The sequence below is a fragment of the Lemur catta genome, chromosome 9 (genome assembly GCF_020740605.2).
Source record: "Lemur catta isolate mLemCat1 chromosome 9, mLemCat1.pri, whole genome shotgun sequence".
NCBI lineage: Eukaryota > Metazoa > Chordata > Mammalia > Primates > Lemuridae > Lemur > Lemur catta.
In genome coordinates, this window is record NC_059136.1 from 62,831,775 (window position 1) to 62,845,984 (window position 14,210).

General features: G+C 34.5%; 1 protein-coding gene across 1 annotated transcript in view; it reads left to right on the forward strand.

Annotated features, from left to right (window-relative positions):
• Positions 1-1,963: 1,963 nt before the first annotated feature.
• The window catches only part of LOC123644585 (DNA repair and recombination protein RAD54B), a 38,730-nt gene continuing 26,483 nt past the window's right edge, over positions 1,964-14,210 (forward strand). The window contains exons 1-5 of the mRNA XM_045560758.1: positions 1,964-2,158; positions 4,581-4,862; positions 8,120-8,282; positions 12,076-12,301; positions 12,951-13,158. Of these exons, the coding sequence (XP_045416714.1) occupies positions 4,634-4,862; positions 8,120-8,282; positions 12,076-12,301; positions 12,951-13,158 (826 nt within the window). The 5' untranslated portion in view covers positions 1,964-2,158; positions 4,581-4,633. The remainder of the gene's footprint in view (positions 2,159-4,580; positions 4,863-8,119; positions 8,283-12,075; positions 12,302-12,950; positions 13,159-14,210) is intronic.

The window sequence follows — 14,210 nt, forward strand, 5'->3', positions numbered from 1 at the left end:
TTTATTTATTTTGAAAAAAATGAACTTTTAATAAAACGAATGAGCCTTTTTGTAACTTTTTATATAATTCCCAAGTTATAGAAGTGTTGCAAGAATAGTACAAGGAACTGTCACATGCCCGTTACCTAAATTTGCATATTGTTTACATTTCCTCAAATTTGATTGTTCACTTTCTCTCTCTCTCTGATTCATTTGAAAATAGGTTGGAGATATCCTTTACCCATTACCCTCAAATACTTTAGTGTGTATTTTCTGAGAACAGGAATACTGTCAACATAACCTCGATACAATTATTAAAATAGGAAGATTTACTGTTGAAACACTGCTACTATTTAATCCAGAATTTATATTCCAAGTTCATTAATTTTCCCAATAATGTCCTTTGTAACTTTTCCCCCCGACTCAGGATCTAATCCAGGATCATGTCTTGCATTTAATTGTCATGTCCCATTAGTTCCCTTTGATCTGAAACAGTGCCTCAGACTTGTTGTCTGGTGTTCCTCGTGATTAGTTCCAGGTGATGCAGCATTGGCCACTGCGCTGGGTTCTTCTCATTGCGTCCTATCACATGTCACGTGTAAATGGTATATTTTAAAAGGTAGAAAATTATTTCACTTTGCTTTTTAAGCTCTGTTGTTTTGATAACTTCCTTGGTTCAGGTGTGTATTAGATAAAACACATGGTGAAGGGTTCTTCGATAATGGGGGAATAAGATTTTTGTTTTAAACTAGCCTACCTTTTATCCAGCCATTGAAAATCTAACATAGAAGTTAGGTAAGAAGCTTGAGCTAGGAAACAAAAACATTTTAATACAATTTGGTCTCATTTCTACTTTGCTGTTTTGCATTTGTTCTTATTTGGAAAAAAAGTTACATACCATGGTCCAGCAATTCCACTCTTGGGTCTATATCCAAAGAAAATAAGTATATCAAAGAGATATCAGCACTCTCATGTTCATTGGTGCATTATATTAACATTAGTCAAGATATGGAATCAACCTAAGTGCCCATCAATGGGTGAATGGATTAAAAATGTGGTATTTACACACAATGGAATACTATTCAGCCTTAAAAAGAAGAAAATCCTGTCATTTGTGACAACATGGGTAAACCTAGAGAATATTGTGCTTAGTGAAATAAACCAGTCACAGAAAAACAATTACTGTATGGTCTTATTTATATGTGGAATCTAAAAAAATTGAACTCATAGAAGCAGAGAGTAGATTGCTAGTCACCGGCGATTGGGATGGGGATGGGGCATTGGAAAGATGTTGGTCAAAGGATCCAAAATTTCAGTTGAGGAGGAATAAGTTCAAGAGCTCCATTGTACAACATGGTAACTATAGTTAATATATACTTGAAAAATGCTAAGAAAGTAGATTTTAAACATTCTTACCACAAAAAATGAGTATGTGAGGTAACGGATATGTTAATTAGCTTGATTTAACCATTGCACAATAATATGTTTTGATGCATATATCAAAAGAGCATATTGTATACATAAATACATGAAATTTTATTTGTCAGTTAAAAAATAAATAAGAAATTACAGGTTTTTCTTTCAGAGAACTCTGCAATCTTTATTTTTCCTTGATGTTACTGTTAATTAAATCATTTGTCAAAACATGGTTTTAGATGTTTTCTCATGCTATAGATGTTGAAATAATATCTCTAATTGCTAGAGTTTTAAAAAGTTTACAATGCTTATATTATTCTACTTCAATTGAGTGCATATGACTTTGTGACAATAAGAAATTTACATTTATTGTCCTCATGGTATTGCTAGCATCTGACATGTGGATTTCTCAGTTTATAAAATGCTAACATGAGTATGATTGAATATTGTTTCATAATACTTAATACAATCTGATTTTTTTGTGCTTTTTTTGAGTGAATGTCTTTACTACTTATATATTAAAGTCATCTTTAATAATGTGGGTTTTTATTTTTATTTTTTATTCTAGTTCATTCAGCCCCTAAAGAACTAGCAGTATCCAAGGGACAAGAAGAGGAACCTGATAGCCTAGTTAAATATTTCAGTGTTGTTTGGTGTAAGGCTTCAAAGAAAAAACACAAAAAGTGGGAAGGTGATGCTGTTCTTATTATAAAAGGAAGGTCATTTACATTAAAGAATTTGGAAGGCAAAGACATTGGAAGAGGTATTGCAATATTATCTAATGTTTATGATTTGGCCTAAAATTAGTATATATCTCCAATCACATAATTGAAATATTATCGGGTTTTATAAGGAGACAGATTAAGGTGTTCTTTAATTGACTTTCATGCCTCAACTGTGTATGATATATAAAATTACCTCATAATGGTTAGTGAGCCATTATGAAGTGTTAATCGTTAGTGACAATCATATGACCTATGCTAGCTCATTGAGGCAAATCCTATACCGTGGTTTCATTTTTTCCAAAAATAATCAGCTAGCAATAAACAGCTATTTTGGCACTTTTCTGAGATAAAGCTGTTTGTCTTGGTGTACTTTTTTTTGGAGAATGCTAAGTGATAAAAATTGAAAAAGATGTTAATATCAGGATTTGAATGATACCTAATTTCAGTGCTACTCAATAAAATTTTGAAAAACAGAGCAAAGAGATAATGGTTAGGCCTGACCTAGATTAACACATCTAAATTGGAGGTTACCATTATTTCTGTTACAAAATGTTGCCAGCATAATACAAGTTAGCCTATAAATTCAGAATGCCTAAAACCAACTATAGTTTTTTTGCATTGTCTCTCAGTGTTCAATATTGAGAATGGCCTATAATTATAAAATCTGTTTTAAATGTTCATTCATTAAAAAATATACTTCATAGTTTTTAATAACTGTTACGTACCAAGCACTATGCTAGGAATAAAGATTCAAAGATGATTATAATTTATAGTTTAATGAGGATAAGGCAATATAATTGATAATTAGAAAACAATAACATAGTTGTTTCAATGAGAATTTTTACTAAGTGCAGTGGGAGCATAAAAGGACCATTTAAATCTGCCTAGGAGGATAGGAATAAGCTTCAGAGGGGATACTATTGAAGGTAGTATTTGAAGAATGAACAGTTTTGGAGGTTATAGGAAAAGGGCACATGCAAAAGGGAATAGCTTATGCAAAGGCACACAGGCATGAGAGAATTCAAACTACTTCAGTGTTTTAGGAATGTAGTGTATAAAGAGTAGTGACAGTGGTAAAAGTTGAAGTGGAACTCAATTATCTATAACAGAATGTTTTATTTATTATAAAAATATGGAACTACTATATGTACAGTATTATGCTCAGTGATTAGAGGAATTAAAAAGAAAAATATATACATTTCATGTTTTTGGTTAAAGTAAATTGGGCTAGATTTTTAGAGAATTTATTCATGCACTGGTGGTGTTTCTTGAGTGAAACTGTATTCTAAATCCAGCTACAGAGGTAAAAATTATCAGAATTACTCTGGAATATCTCTTACTGATCAGGTCTATAGTATGTATGGTTTTATGAATGTGTAGTTTATAGTAAAATGATCTTTCAGTTACACGTAGCAAAAAATGCAAATTAGGCTTAAACCATTGAGTTTTTACCCTGATTATCCAAGTAGAATCACCTGCGGTGCTTTTCAAAATGCCGATGCCCAGGCCCTGACCACTGAGTCCCTGATTTATTTGGCCTGGAGGGTAGGGAGAGGGACTGGGCATAGGTATATTTTAGGTTGCCAGGTGATTCTAATATCTGGCCAGATGCTGAGATCTACTGGTTTAAATAATAAAGGGGATTATGTTGGTTTTCAAAATGAAAACATCCAAACATAGGACTTTGCTATTTAATTTTAACATTAATAAATGTATCAACCTGGAGTTAATTTTGCAAGTTATATAATCCAAGCAGTTTTTCTTTTAAATAAATTTGATATAAAAGGGAACCTGTGGACTTGGGGCCACATGTGGCCCTCTAGATCCCCAAGTGTGGCCCCTTGACTGAATCCAAACTTCACAGAACAAATCACTTTATTAAAAGATTAGATTATAAAATAAACTGCTTTTTATTAAAGAGCTAGAACTTGAAATATCAGTGGGCTCTTGTCACAACTGTATTTTAACTTTGCTATCTCATGTGGGACAGTAGGTACTAGTTGTGTTAGCAGTTGCTCTAATTCTTCATGTTTCCAGCTGTATCTAAGTGGAACTAGAGATACCATGGTGTTTCTTTAGTTTATTTACAAGAAGGGAGGGTCCAGATAGCCTATCAGTCTATTAATATTTTCTTGGCTTAATTTTTCCAGATAAGAGATGGCAAAACTTTAAAGAGTACAATACACTGTATTTTCAATAATAAAAAACAGTCTTGTTTTCTGTAAAGCATTGCTAATTTTTTGTTGTTGTTGTTATATACCAAGCATGTTAACAAAGCATGGCTAATTTTTTTTTGCCTACTGAAATAATAAATTATGTTTCCATTCTGGTAATGAGTTATATGGGATTATTTACATTCAAAGCACGGTTTATATGCTGTATAGTTATGGGAAGGTGACTATTGTGTCATCTTAGAATGTCAGTTAATTCAATTAATTATTTTTCTTTTTCATCTTAAAGGCATTGGATATAAATTCAAAGAGCTTGAAAAGATTGAAGAGGGCCAAACACTGATGATTGGTGGAAAAGAAATAGAAGTCATGGGTATAATCTCTCCAGATGACTTCAGCAGTGGCAGGTGTTTTCAGTGTGGAGTAGGAAGTCCTGCTATCCAAAGTTCTTCTCAGGCTTCCAGGAAGTGTTTCTCTAACCCTTTCAAAAGTGTCTGTAAACCAAGTTCAAAGGAAGATAGAGAGAATGATTTCCAAAATTGCAAACCACGCCATGATCCATATACACCAAGTAAGATTTCTAAAATAATTTGAATATTCTGTTTTTACTTTCAAAAGATTTTTGGTATGTGAATTTGAAGTTTAAATTTCTTTTTAAAGTTTTTAGGTAAAAGTATAAATTTTTCTTCAGATACGCAATCTGACATAAGGGATAATGTTGAAGTTGAATGACAGTATAGTTTGGGAATTATTTCATATAAATGCATAATCGTAAGAATACAGTAATCAAAATACATGTGTTGAAGGAAACATACCTAAATTGTAGATGTATACATACACATCTATAATTTTGAATAAAACATTTTTAGTAAAGAGAAAAATTAGTAAATTTATCAATCAAGATTAGGATTATATTTCTGGTTTGAAGATTATATGTCCCAATCATAATCATTAGCATTTTAAAATATTGAATGGTGAAATATCATACAAAGAATTCAAATTTTACTGGTGAAAGTTCACTTCAGTGAGTTAATTTTCACACTGATGAACCTAATTTTAAAAATCCATTAAAAGAATGAAACTTAACCTGTTTCTGCTTGTCCTTTTATTTGTTCACTTAGCAAGTATTTATTAATTGCCTTTTATGCAGTGGGCCTCAAGATAAAACTGTCATCACAGAGCTTCTCATTAGTGAGGAGGACAAGTAAATGTGAATGAAAATACAGTGTAGTGGATGTAGAAGTTGGGAGATATACAGTAGGCTTTTTTCTTAGGAGTAGCAAAAATAAAAGTATATAAAGTAGTATGTATTTTTCCTCCTTGTAAGTATTATTGAAATATAAGTTTTGAGATAAAGGGGTCTCTGAGATCATTTAGATCAGTCCCCACATTTGAAGAAACTGAGGCCTAGAAAGATGAACTGACTTACCTAAATTCAAATAATCAATGGCATTACTGGGACAAAAACCCAAATTAAAAACTTTTAGGCCAGGCGTGGTGGCTCACGCCTATAATCCTAGCACTCTGGGAGGCCAAGGCGGGAGGATTGCTTGAGGTCAGGAGTTTGAGACCAGCTTGAGCACGAGTGAGACCCTGTCTCTACTTAAAATAAAACAAATTAGTTGGGTGTCATGGTGTGTGGCTGTCGCCCCAGCTACTTGGGAGGCTGAGGCAGGAGGAAGGCTTGAGCCCAGGAGTTTGAGGCTGCAGTGAGCTATGATCACATCACTGCACTCTAGCCCAGGTGGCAGAGTGAGACCCTGTCTTAAAAAAACAAAACCAAAAAAACCGCCTCCTAAGCCCGGGTGGCAGAGTGAGACCCTGTCTTCAAAAAACAAAACCAAAACACCCCCCTCCTAGTTCTGTATTAGCTTATTCCAAAGACAGTTGAAATATAGAGAGTAGAAGCTTATGCTTCTGAGTTTTCTCTGTTTATACAAATATTTTGCATGTACCACCAGCTCTTTTAACAACCCTCCTCCTCCTCTTTATTCTTCTTTCTCTTTGTATTTCCTATTACACAATAGAGGGCTGTGGGAAACTGCAAAGTATACTGTGCTTATTCAAAGATATGAGTTAGAGTCATGGTTTTTGCCTCTGAACTAACTGGTTCTTTGACCTCTTGGGGGTAGGCAGCTTACTAGTGTTTTGCCTCCTCGTATATAAAACGTGGGTCCTAATAAACACCATAGAGCTTTAAAGTGCCTAGTATTAATATTTATTCTGTCCAATAAATATTTATTGAGTGAATGAAAGATTTTATTGTAACATTTATGTGTGTATGGGTATGTAAGTGTGTGTGTATATATATGTGTGTGTGTATGTAATATATGTGAATATATTTGTGTGTATATGTGTGTGCTTATATATATATAAGCACTTTGTGTAAATGGTTGATTATTCTCAGTTATTTATCATGCCAAGGATAGAATTAGGTTATAGACTTCAAACTAATGTGTGAGAGATTTTGTTAGCATTAGATAATGTCTCATCATTGTGAAGATAAATAGGTGTCTTAAAATTTGAAGTGGTGTTCCATTATTGTGGCTGCTTAGGTTTATTTTTCTTGAAGATGGGTCTTTTATTAGATGACTTAATGATCCTGTAGTTCTTCTTGGTTGAGCAGTATGTGATTTTTCATCTCTATCTTTTTCCTTGTCCTTTTTAAAAGATAGAGGAAAAAATAGGGCATTTCTTGGTTGGAAGTCCACGAGGAATACACTCTCGCTTTGCTATGGGGATGGATATAAGGAAAAGCCAGGGACTAAATTTTCCATTTTCACTTCCTAATCCTCTACCTAACAGGAATTGACCTGAAAGCTGAAAGTTCCTTTCAGTTACTTAGAAACCTAGGAAAACTTGTCCTATGGGTAATTGCTTAGAGTAAACATGACCAAACTCTTATTCCCGTGACTGTATATTTCCACATTGATGGATATTTATTTAATCTACTGGAACCTATTTCTTTTTATCTCCCCTTCTCCTCTGCTTGTCCTTCTCTTTTTTTCTTTTTCTTTTAATCAAATTCAGTTTTTAACCATGATGTAGACATGTATATATACTCCCAAAATAATTTTGATGGGTTTATTATCTCACTTCAGATTTATCAATTGAAACCTGCCTACTAGTTATATTTGAGTTTGCCTTTTTGGGTGATAGTGTAGTAAATATTTTAAATTGTGTCAGCATATTTCTGAAGAAATACATTCCTCCTATTTGATGGTTACTTCATGCTGCTTTACAAAGGTTCATGAAATTGACATTTATAAAGTAGTAATTAACTTTAAGCAAATAATGCTGACTAAGTCAATGGAAGATTTATCATCCTTTCTCAGTTCTGATTGATAGGAGTAATGGTCATTATTAGTGTGTACAGGACTGAAAATATAGAGAGCTTTTATGTTAAGTTTTGGGAACCTTTTCAGAATGAGAAGCTGTGCGCCTTGGCAAGTCCATTTGGCAAAATTCCAGCCTGTTCTTTCAGTTGGAAATAGTTCTCTTTGCTGTGAATACTGAACTATTGAATGTTGTGGCTTATTGAATTCCTTATTAGACAATAGTGAATTTTGGTGGTTTCTAAGCACTTTTGGATATATGAAGTTTGGAAGGCTCTTTGTAATTCTTTGCATGAAATCATACATGAGTAAGGTATGAGATCATCTTTTTTAATTTTGTACCCTTGTTTAGCATTAGTTACTAAATTTCGGATTTTTTTTTGTCTGATGGCAAACAATTCTATCATAGGAATAATGGAAACAAGATAATGTTAGTTTCTGACAAAGTAAAGTTACAATACATTTATAGTTGTACTTTTACCATTTTTTTAAGATTCCCTTGTTATGCCACGACCAGACAAGAATCATCAGTGGATGTTCAATAAGAACTGTTTCCCTCTTGTGGAGGTAGTGATAGATCCTCACCTTGTATATCATCTTCGACCACATCAGAAAGAAGGAGTCATATTCCTTTATGAATGTGTGATGGGAATGAGGTAGGAAAATAAATTATTTGGTTAGTCTAATCTGAGTTTTAGTGTAACCTGTAACATAATAATGGTTTTCTAAGAAGAACCTGATATTATTAATATAATGAATCTTGAGGGTACACCATGAATTTTAATTGGTAGGAAAAGTGAGTAGTACTTAATGTGTGTATTTATTCTAAAAGTGGTTCTTGATGGATGGCGTGTGCCAGACATCCTCCCAAAGTGCTGATCCTCCATGCCTGGCTCCGTATCTGCTCTTTCTTTTGAAGATCTTATCTCAGTTGGCCTGCAAATCATCTTTGACTTCTCTATGACCTGTGAATCTAATTAAACCTGAACTTTTAATTATTTTAATCTCCTAAAAGGAGATAGGCATACAGGAGACACGACTGCAGTCCTTATTCTTCAGTAGTTTATAAAGTATTGGAGTAAACAGATAAATACAGTTGACTTTAATGTTGTAGAGTAAGAGCTCACTACTAGTATGATAAAGGATTATGGGAGCAAATAGAATAGGCTTTTGATTTTGATTATGAGAAGTCTGGAAAAAGATTTTCTTTGCTCTCACCTCGACTTCTAAAAAAAGTAAAGTGTCTTTTTCCCTTTGGAATTGAGTTTTCTGATTAAAGAATACCTTCTTTTAAAGATATTTTAGAGGACACCCCTCCCCAAATAGAAAGAAAAAGAATCAAAGGCCCCTGCTGACATCTATATTTCCTTCCAATCCTTTTTTTTGTTGTTGTTGTTGGTTTTGTTTTACTTTGTTTTTAAATGTTGAGGCCCTTGATTTTTAAATTTGTCATTTAAAGGTAGTTGGAAATGTAATTCCTCCCAACTCTAAGGACTCCTTGAATGATGAAAGGTTAAGGGAATAGGCATACTATCTCCTAGAAACTTTTATCTAGTCTTATATTCTCTCCCAAATCTGCTTTCTTTGTATTTTAGAGGTAGGGTTTTGCTCTGTCACCCAGGCGATCCTCCTGCCTCTGCATCCTGAGTAGCTGGGACTGCAAGCATGCACCACCATGCCCAGCTAATTTTTCTTATTTTTTGTAGAGACAAGGTCTCACTCTTCTCCAGGCTGGTCTCAAACTTTTGGCTTCAAGTAATCCTTTTCCCTTGGCCTCCCAAAGTGCTGAGATTACAGGTGTGATCCTCCATGCCTGGCCCCGTATCTGCTCTTTCTTTTGGAGATCTTATCTCAGTTGACCTGGGAATCATCTTTGATTTCTTCTCTCACTTCTAAATCTAATCAAACCTGAACTTTTAATTATTTTAATCTCCTAAATATCATTTGATCTATAATCTTTTCTGGCATCCCATTGCAGCAGCTCTAGTAACTGATGTCATTTTATCTGGCCTGTTGCAATGGCTCCTAACTTGTATATCAGCTTCTGATGCTTCTCAGATCTATTCTACTTATAGCCACCAGCTTGAGTTTTCTGAAAAGCAATTCTGGACATGGCATTCCCTTACTTAAAATCATTCAGAGACTTTCAGAATTTAGAGCAGTGTTTCCCAATCTGGTATCCCCACGGTACTGGTGGTATGTGGGACCATTTTGAGGCATCAAATAGGTAAGCCTTGTTTTTAATTTTAATAATACTATATTTAGTTAATGAAGTTTTAGAAAAAATAGCACATTAAACTTTTGGATTCACAAATTATGCTTAGAGAGAGTTTTCAAATAAAGTCAACTTAAAAAATGAGTTGATTTAAAGAAAATTAATAAATAATAAAATGGAAAAAATCTGATGATAGTCATTATAGACTGATGTTTGAGAGATGCTGATTTACAAAATATAGTCTAAACTCTCAAGGATAAGTCTCCTCATCTTTTGTTTTCTACCTACCTTACTGGCTTCATGTTTTTATATTTTCCTTCTTGGAATTCAGTTCAAGCTCCAACTATATAAAACTGCCCAATTAGTATAAGTAAATTCCTATTTACCCCTTAAAAGTCTGCTTAAGACACATCTTAATCAGCAAAGAGTTCCTCCTTGTTCCCTTCTCTGTACCGTGAAAGGATAGATCTCTATTTTCTCTCTGCTATTCACTAAATCTCATTTGGCTGACATTTGATCCTGTGTTGGCAAATTGCTGATCTAAAACAATAATAGTGGCTGTGATTCATGTTTATAATTTTTTCTCTATACCTTGAAATGAAAAACATATATAAAATTGCATATTGGTTCTTATTTCTACAAAGAAGAAGTAAAATTAATTAACAAACCACAGTTGATCCTTGAACAACTTGGGAGTTGGGGGCATCAACCCCTCTGTGCAGTCGAAAATCTGCATATAACTTTTGAATCCCCAGGAACTTAACTATTAATATCCTACTATTGACTGGAAGTCTTACCGATAATATAAATAGTCAATTAATACATATTTTATATGTTGTATGTATTATATACTGATTTCTTACAATAAGTAAGCTAGAGAAAAGAAAATGTTACTAAGAAAATCGTAAGGAAGAGAAAATATATTTACTATTTATTAAGTGGAAAATGAATCATCATAAAGGCATTCATTCTCATCGTCTTCATGCTGAGTAGGCTGAGGTGGAGGAGGAAAAGGAGAGGTTAGTTAGTCTTGCTGTCTCAGGTGGCAGAGGCGGAGGAGGTGGAGGGGGAGGCAGGAGAGGCAAGAAAATCTGGTGTAACTTTTACTGAAAAAAATCTGCATATAAGTACACCTGCACAGTTCAAACTTGAGTTGTTCAAGGGTCAACTGTATACTTACGTTTTTTGGTAATATTCTGAATTCCCTTGGACTTTATATCTTTTTAAAATATATAACACATATATATATCTAAGGACTTTAAAATATAAAATGGTATAAAAATACATGGTCTTGGCCGGGCGCGGTGGCTCACGCCTGTAATCCTAGCACTCTGGGAGGCCAAGGCAGGTGGATCATTTGAGCTCAGGAGTTCGAGACCAGCCTGAGCAAGAGCGAGACCCTGTCTCTACTAAAAATAGAAAGAAATTATCTGGACAACTAAAAATATATAGAAAAAATTAGCCGGGCATGGTGCCGCATGTCTGTAGTCCCAGCTACTTGGGAGGCTGAGGCAAAAGGATTGCTGGAGCCCAGGAGTTTGAGGTTGCTATGAGCTAGGCTGACACCACGGCACTCTAGCCCGGGCAACAGAGTGAGACTCTGTCTCAAAAAAAAAAAAAAAAAAAAAAAAATACGTGGTCTTAATAATATTCCTAGTAACATTTAATTTTAAGTTGCATTAATTTATGTCTGTAGGATAACAGACTTACTAGATTACATGTATTAGATCAAGTATTTAGTGTTTAATTTTTTATATTGTATATGGAGCTATTTTGGTTGAGGTTTTCATTTACGGACACAGAATCATAAAATATAGCTCCACAGATCTTGCTGATTAAAATTACAATGTATTTTAAACCATTTTGATATCTGACACTGAAACTGATAAAAATTGTTCAACTGTTAGTGATGAGAAACAAATTTGTAGTTAAATTTATCCAAATGTAGATATAAAACTTGGATTCATTTCTAGCTTCTAAATATTTACATATAATAGTAACAGATGACTTAGATTCAACTCTAATTTCAGATTTATGTTTTGGTAATTTAGTTGACAATATATAATGTATATATTTATGAAAGATGCAAAAGAGATGTGTTGTAAATCAGATGAATGAAATGTTAGAAGAGTCTTCAGTGTCATAATTACAAGATATCAGTTTCTGTTTCTTGATTTTGGGAGTATAAAATATTTTCCTATTGTGATTAAAGGAAGTAAAATTATTTCTAACAGAATGAATGGCAAATATGGAGCTATTCTTGCTGATGAAATGGGTTTAGGGAAAACATTGCAATGTATCTCGCTCATCTGGACCCTACAGTGTCAGGGACCCTATGGAGGCAAGCCAGTAATAAAGAAGACACTTATTGTCACACCTGGAAGCTTGGTAAATAATTGGAGGAAAGAATTTCAAAAATGGCTGGGAAGTGAAAGGATCAAGGTATTTACTGTAGATCAGGTAAGAGACTTTCAAAAGTTTACTCATTTTTAAATCTCTAGCTTTTCAGATAATTCAGTTTTTATGTTGCAGTTTTTCAAGTGTATGTAACTTGCTAACCCCTTTGCACAAAATGGAGTCCTGGCTTACGCTTTCAGTTGTTAAGGACTGAATTCTTGTTCCCCTAAAATTCATATGTTGAAATTCTAACTTTCAATATAATAGTATTAGAAGGTGGGGGCCTCATGGAGGTAATTAGGTTTAGCTGAGGTCATGAGGGTGCAGGCCCACGATGGGTATTTGCCCTTATAAGAAGAGGAAGAGACGCTAGAGCCTACTCTCTCCACCATGGGAGGATACAGTAAAAAAGCATCTCTTTGGGAGCCAGGAAGAGGGCTTTCACCAGAACCCAAACATGCTGGCACCCTAATCTTAAACTTTCCAGCCACCAGAACTGTGAGAAATAAATGTCTATTGTTTAAGCCACCCAATTTATGGTATTTAGTTATAACAGCCTAAGCTAAGACAGAGAAAGGTAACATGTTTCCATACTTGATAAGTGACTGTCAGGAATATGCGCTTAAATTTGATTTCACATATTTCTGCACATAATTTCAGAAATTATGAGTTTCTGCTCATAATTTGTTAACTATTATCTTTTTTTCTTCAGGACCACAAAGTTGAAGAATTCATCAAAGCTACCTTTTATTCTGTTCTTATCATCAGTTATGAAATGTTACTCCGTTCCCTGGATCAAATTAAGAATATAAAATTCGATCTTCTAATCTGTGATGAGGGGCATCGTTTGAAGAATAGTGCCATTAAGACAACTACAGCCCTCATTAGCCTCTCCTGTGAGAAAAGAATAATTCTAACTGGTCAGTATTCACTTTGGGGAAGATGTGGTGGAATTTTTGCCTAGGGAACATATAAGATTTGTAGTTTGATGCTTAACATCCAAAGAACTGGTAAACCTGTGTTAATTGACTCTTGCTAAGATTCTTCAGTCTTCAAATCCCTATGTAATTTTCAACCCCCCAGATTTTGGGGTCTTTAAGGAATAAATACAGTAGTATCATGGTAAGGAATATAAGGAGATGGGGCTGAACTGCCTGTACTTGGTTCCTGAGTCCAACACATAACAGCTGTGCAACTTCAGGCAAGTTATTTAACTTTTCTGTGCCTCAATCTTCTCATCTGGTGAACCTCACAACTCAACTTTATAGAGTTCTTATGGGGGTCAAAGGAATTAGTCCATATAAAGTTCTTGGAAGATTACCTGACACATGGTAAGTCTTTAATATAAATATCAGTTATTTTTAAATGTCTGTGCTACATGTGGATTGTCTGTTGCTGGCCTAAGCTTTTGGCCCAGGCTATCTGGAAAGGTGGGATGAATTATGTGTAATTCAAGAATCCTTTTCTACCTTTTTAGCTTAATGCCTAGACTAGAGTCAGGTTTAGCTCAATGTAGCTTTTCTGCCATACTTCACCTTGGTCTTGTGTGGCCCTTCCAATCTGCCATTCCAGCAGCAGAAGAAAGAAGAGAATTGTATTCATTACTAATATTTATGACCCCTCCATTTTCTATTCAAGGCTGTATTTCCCTGCTGTCATTAACCCTTTTGGAAGGAATGGGCAGGGCATGATTATTCTTATTATATAATCATCTCTATGTCAGTTTTGTTTGTTATAGAGACAGGGTCTTGCTTTGTTGCCCAGGCAGTCTTCCCATCTCAGCCTCCTGATTAGCTAAGACTATAGGCAGGCGCCACAATAACTGGTTTAATTTTTACATTTTTTGTAGAGACAGGGTCTCACTATGTTGCCCAGGCTGGTCTTGAACTCCTGGCCTCAAGTAATCCTCCTGCCTCAGCCTCCCATAGTGCTGGGATTACAGATATGAGCCACTGTGCCCTGCCTTCTTATG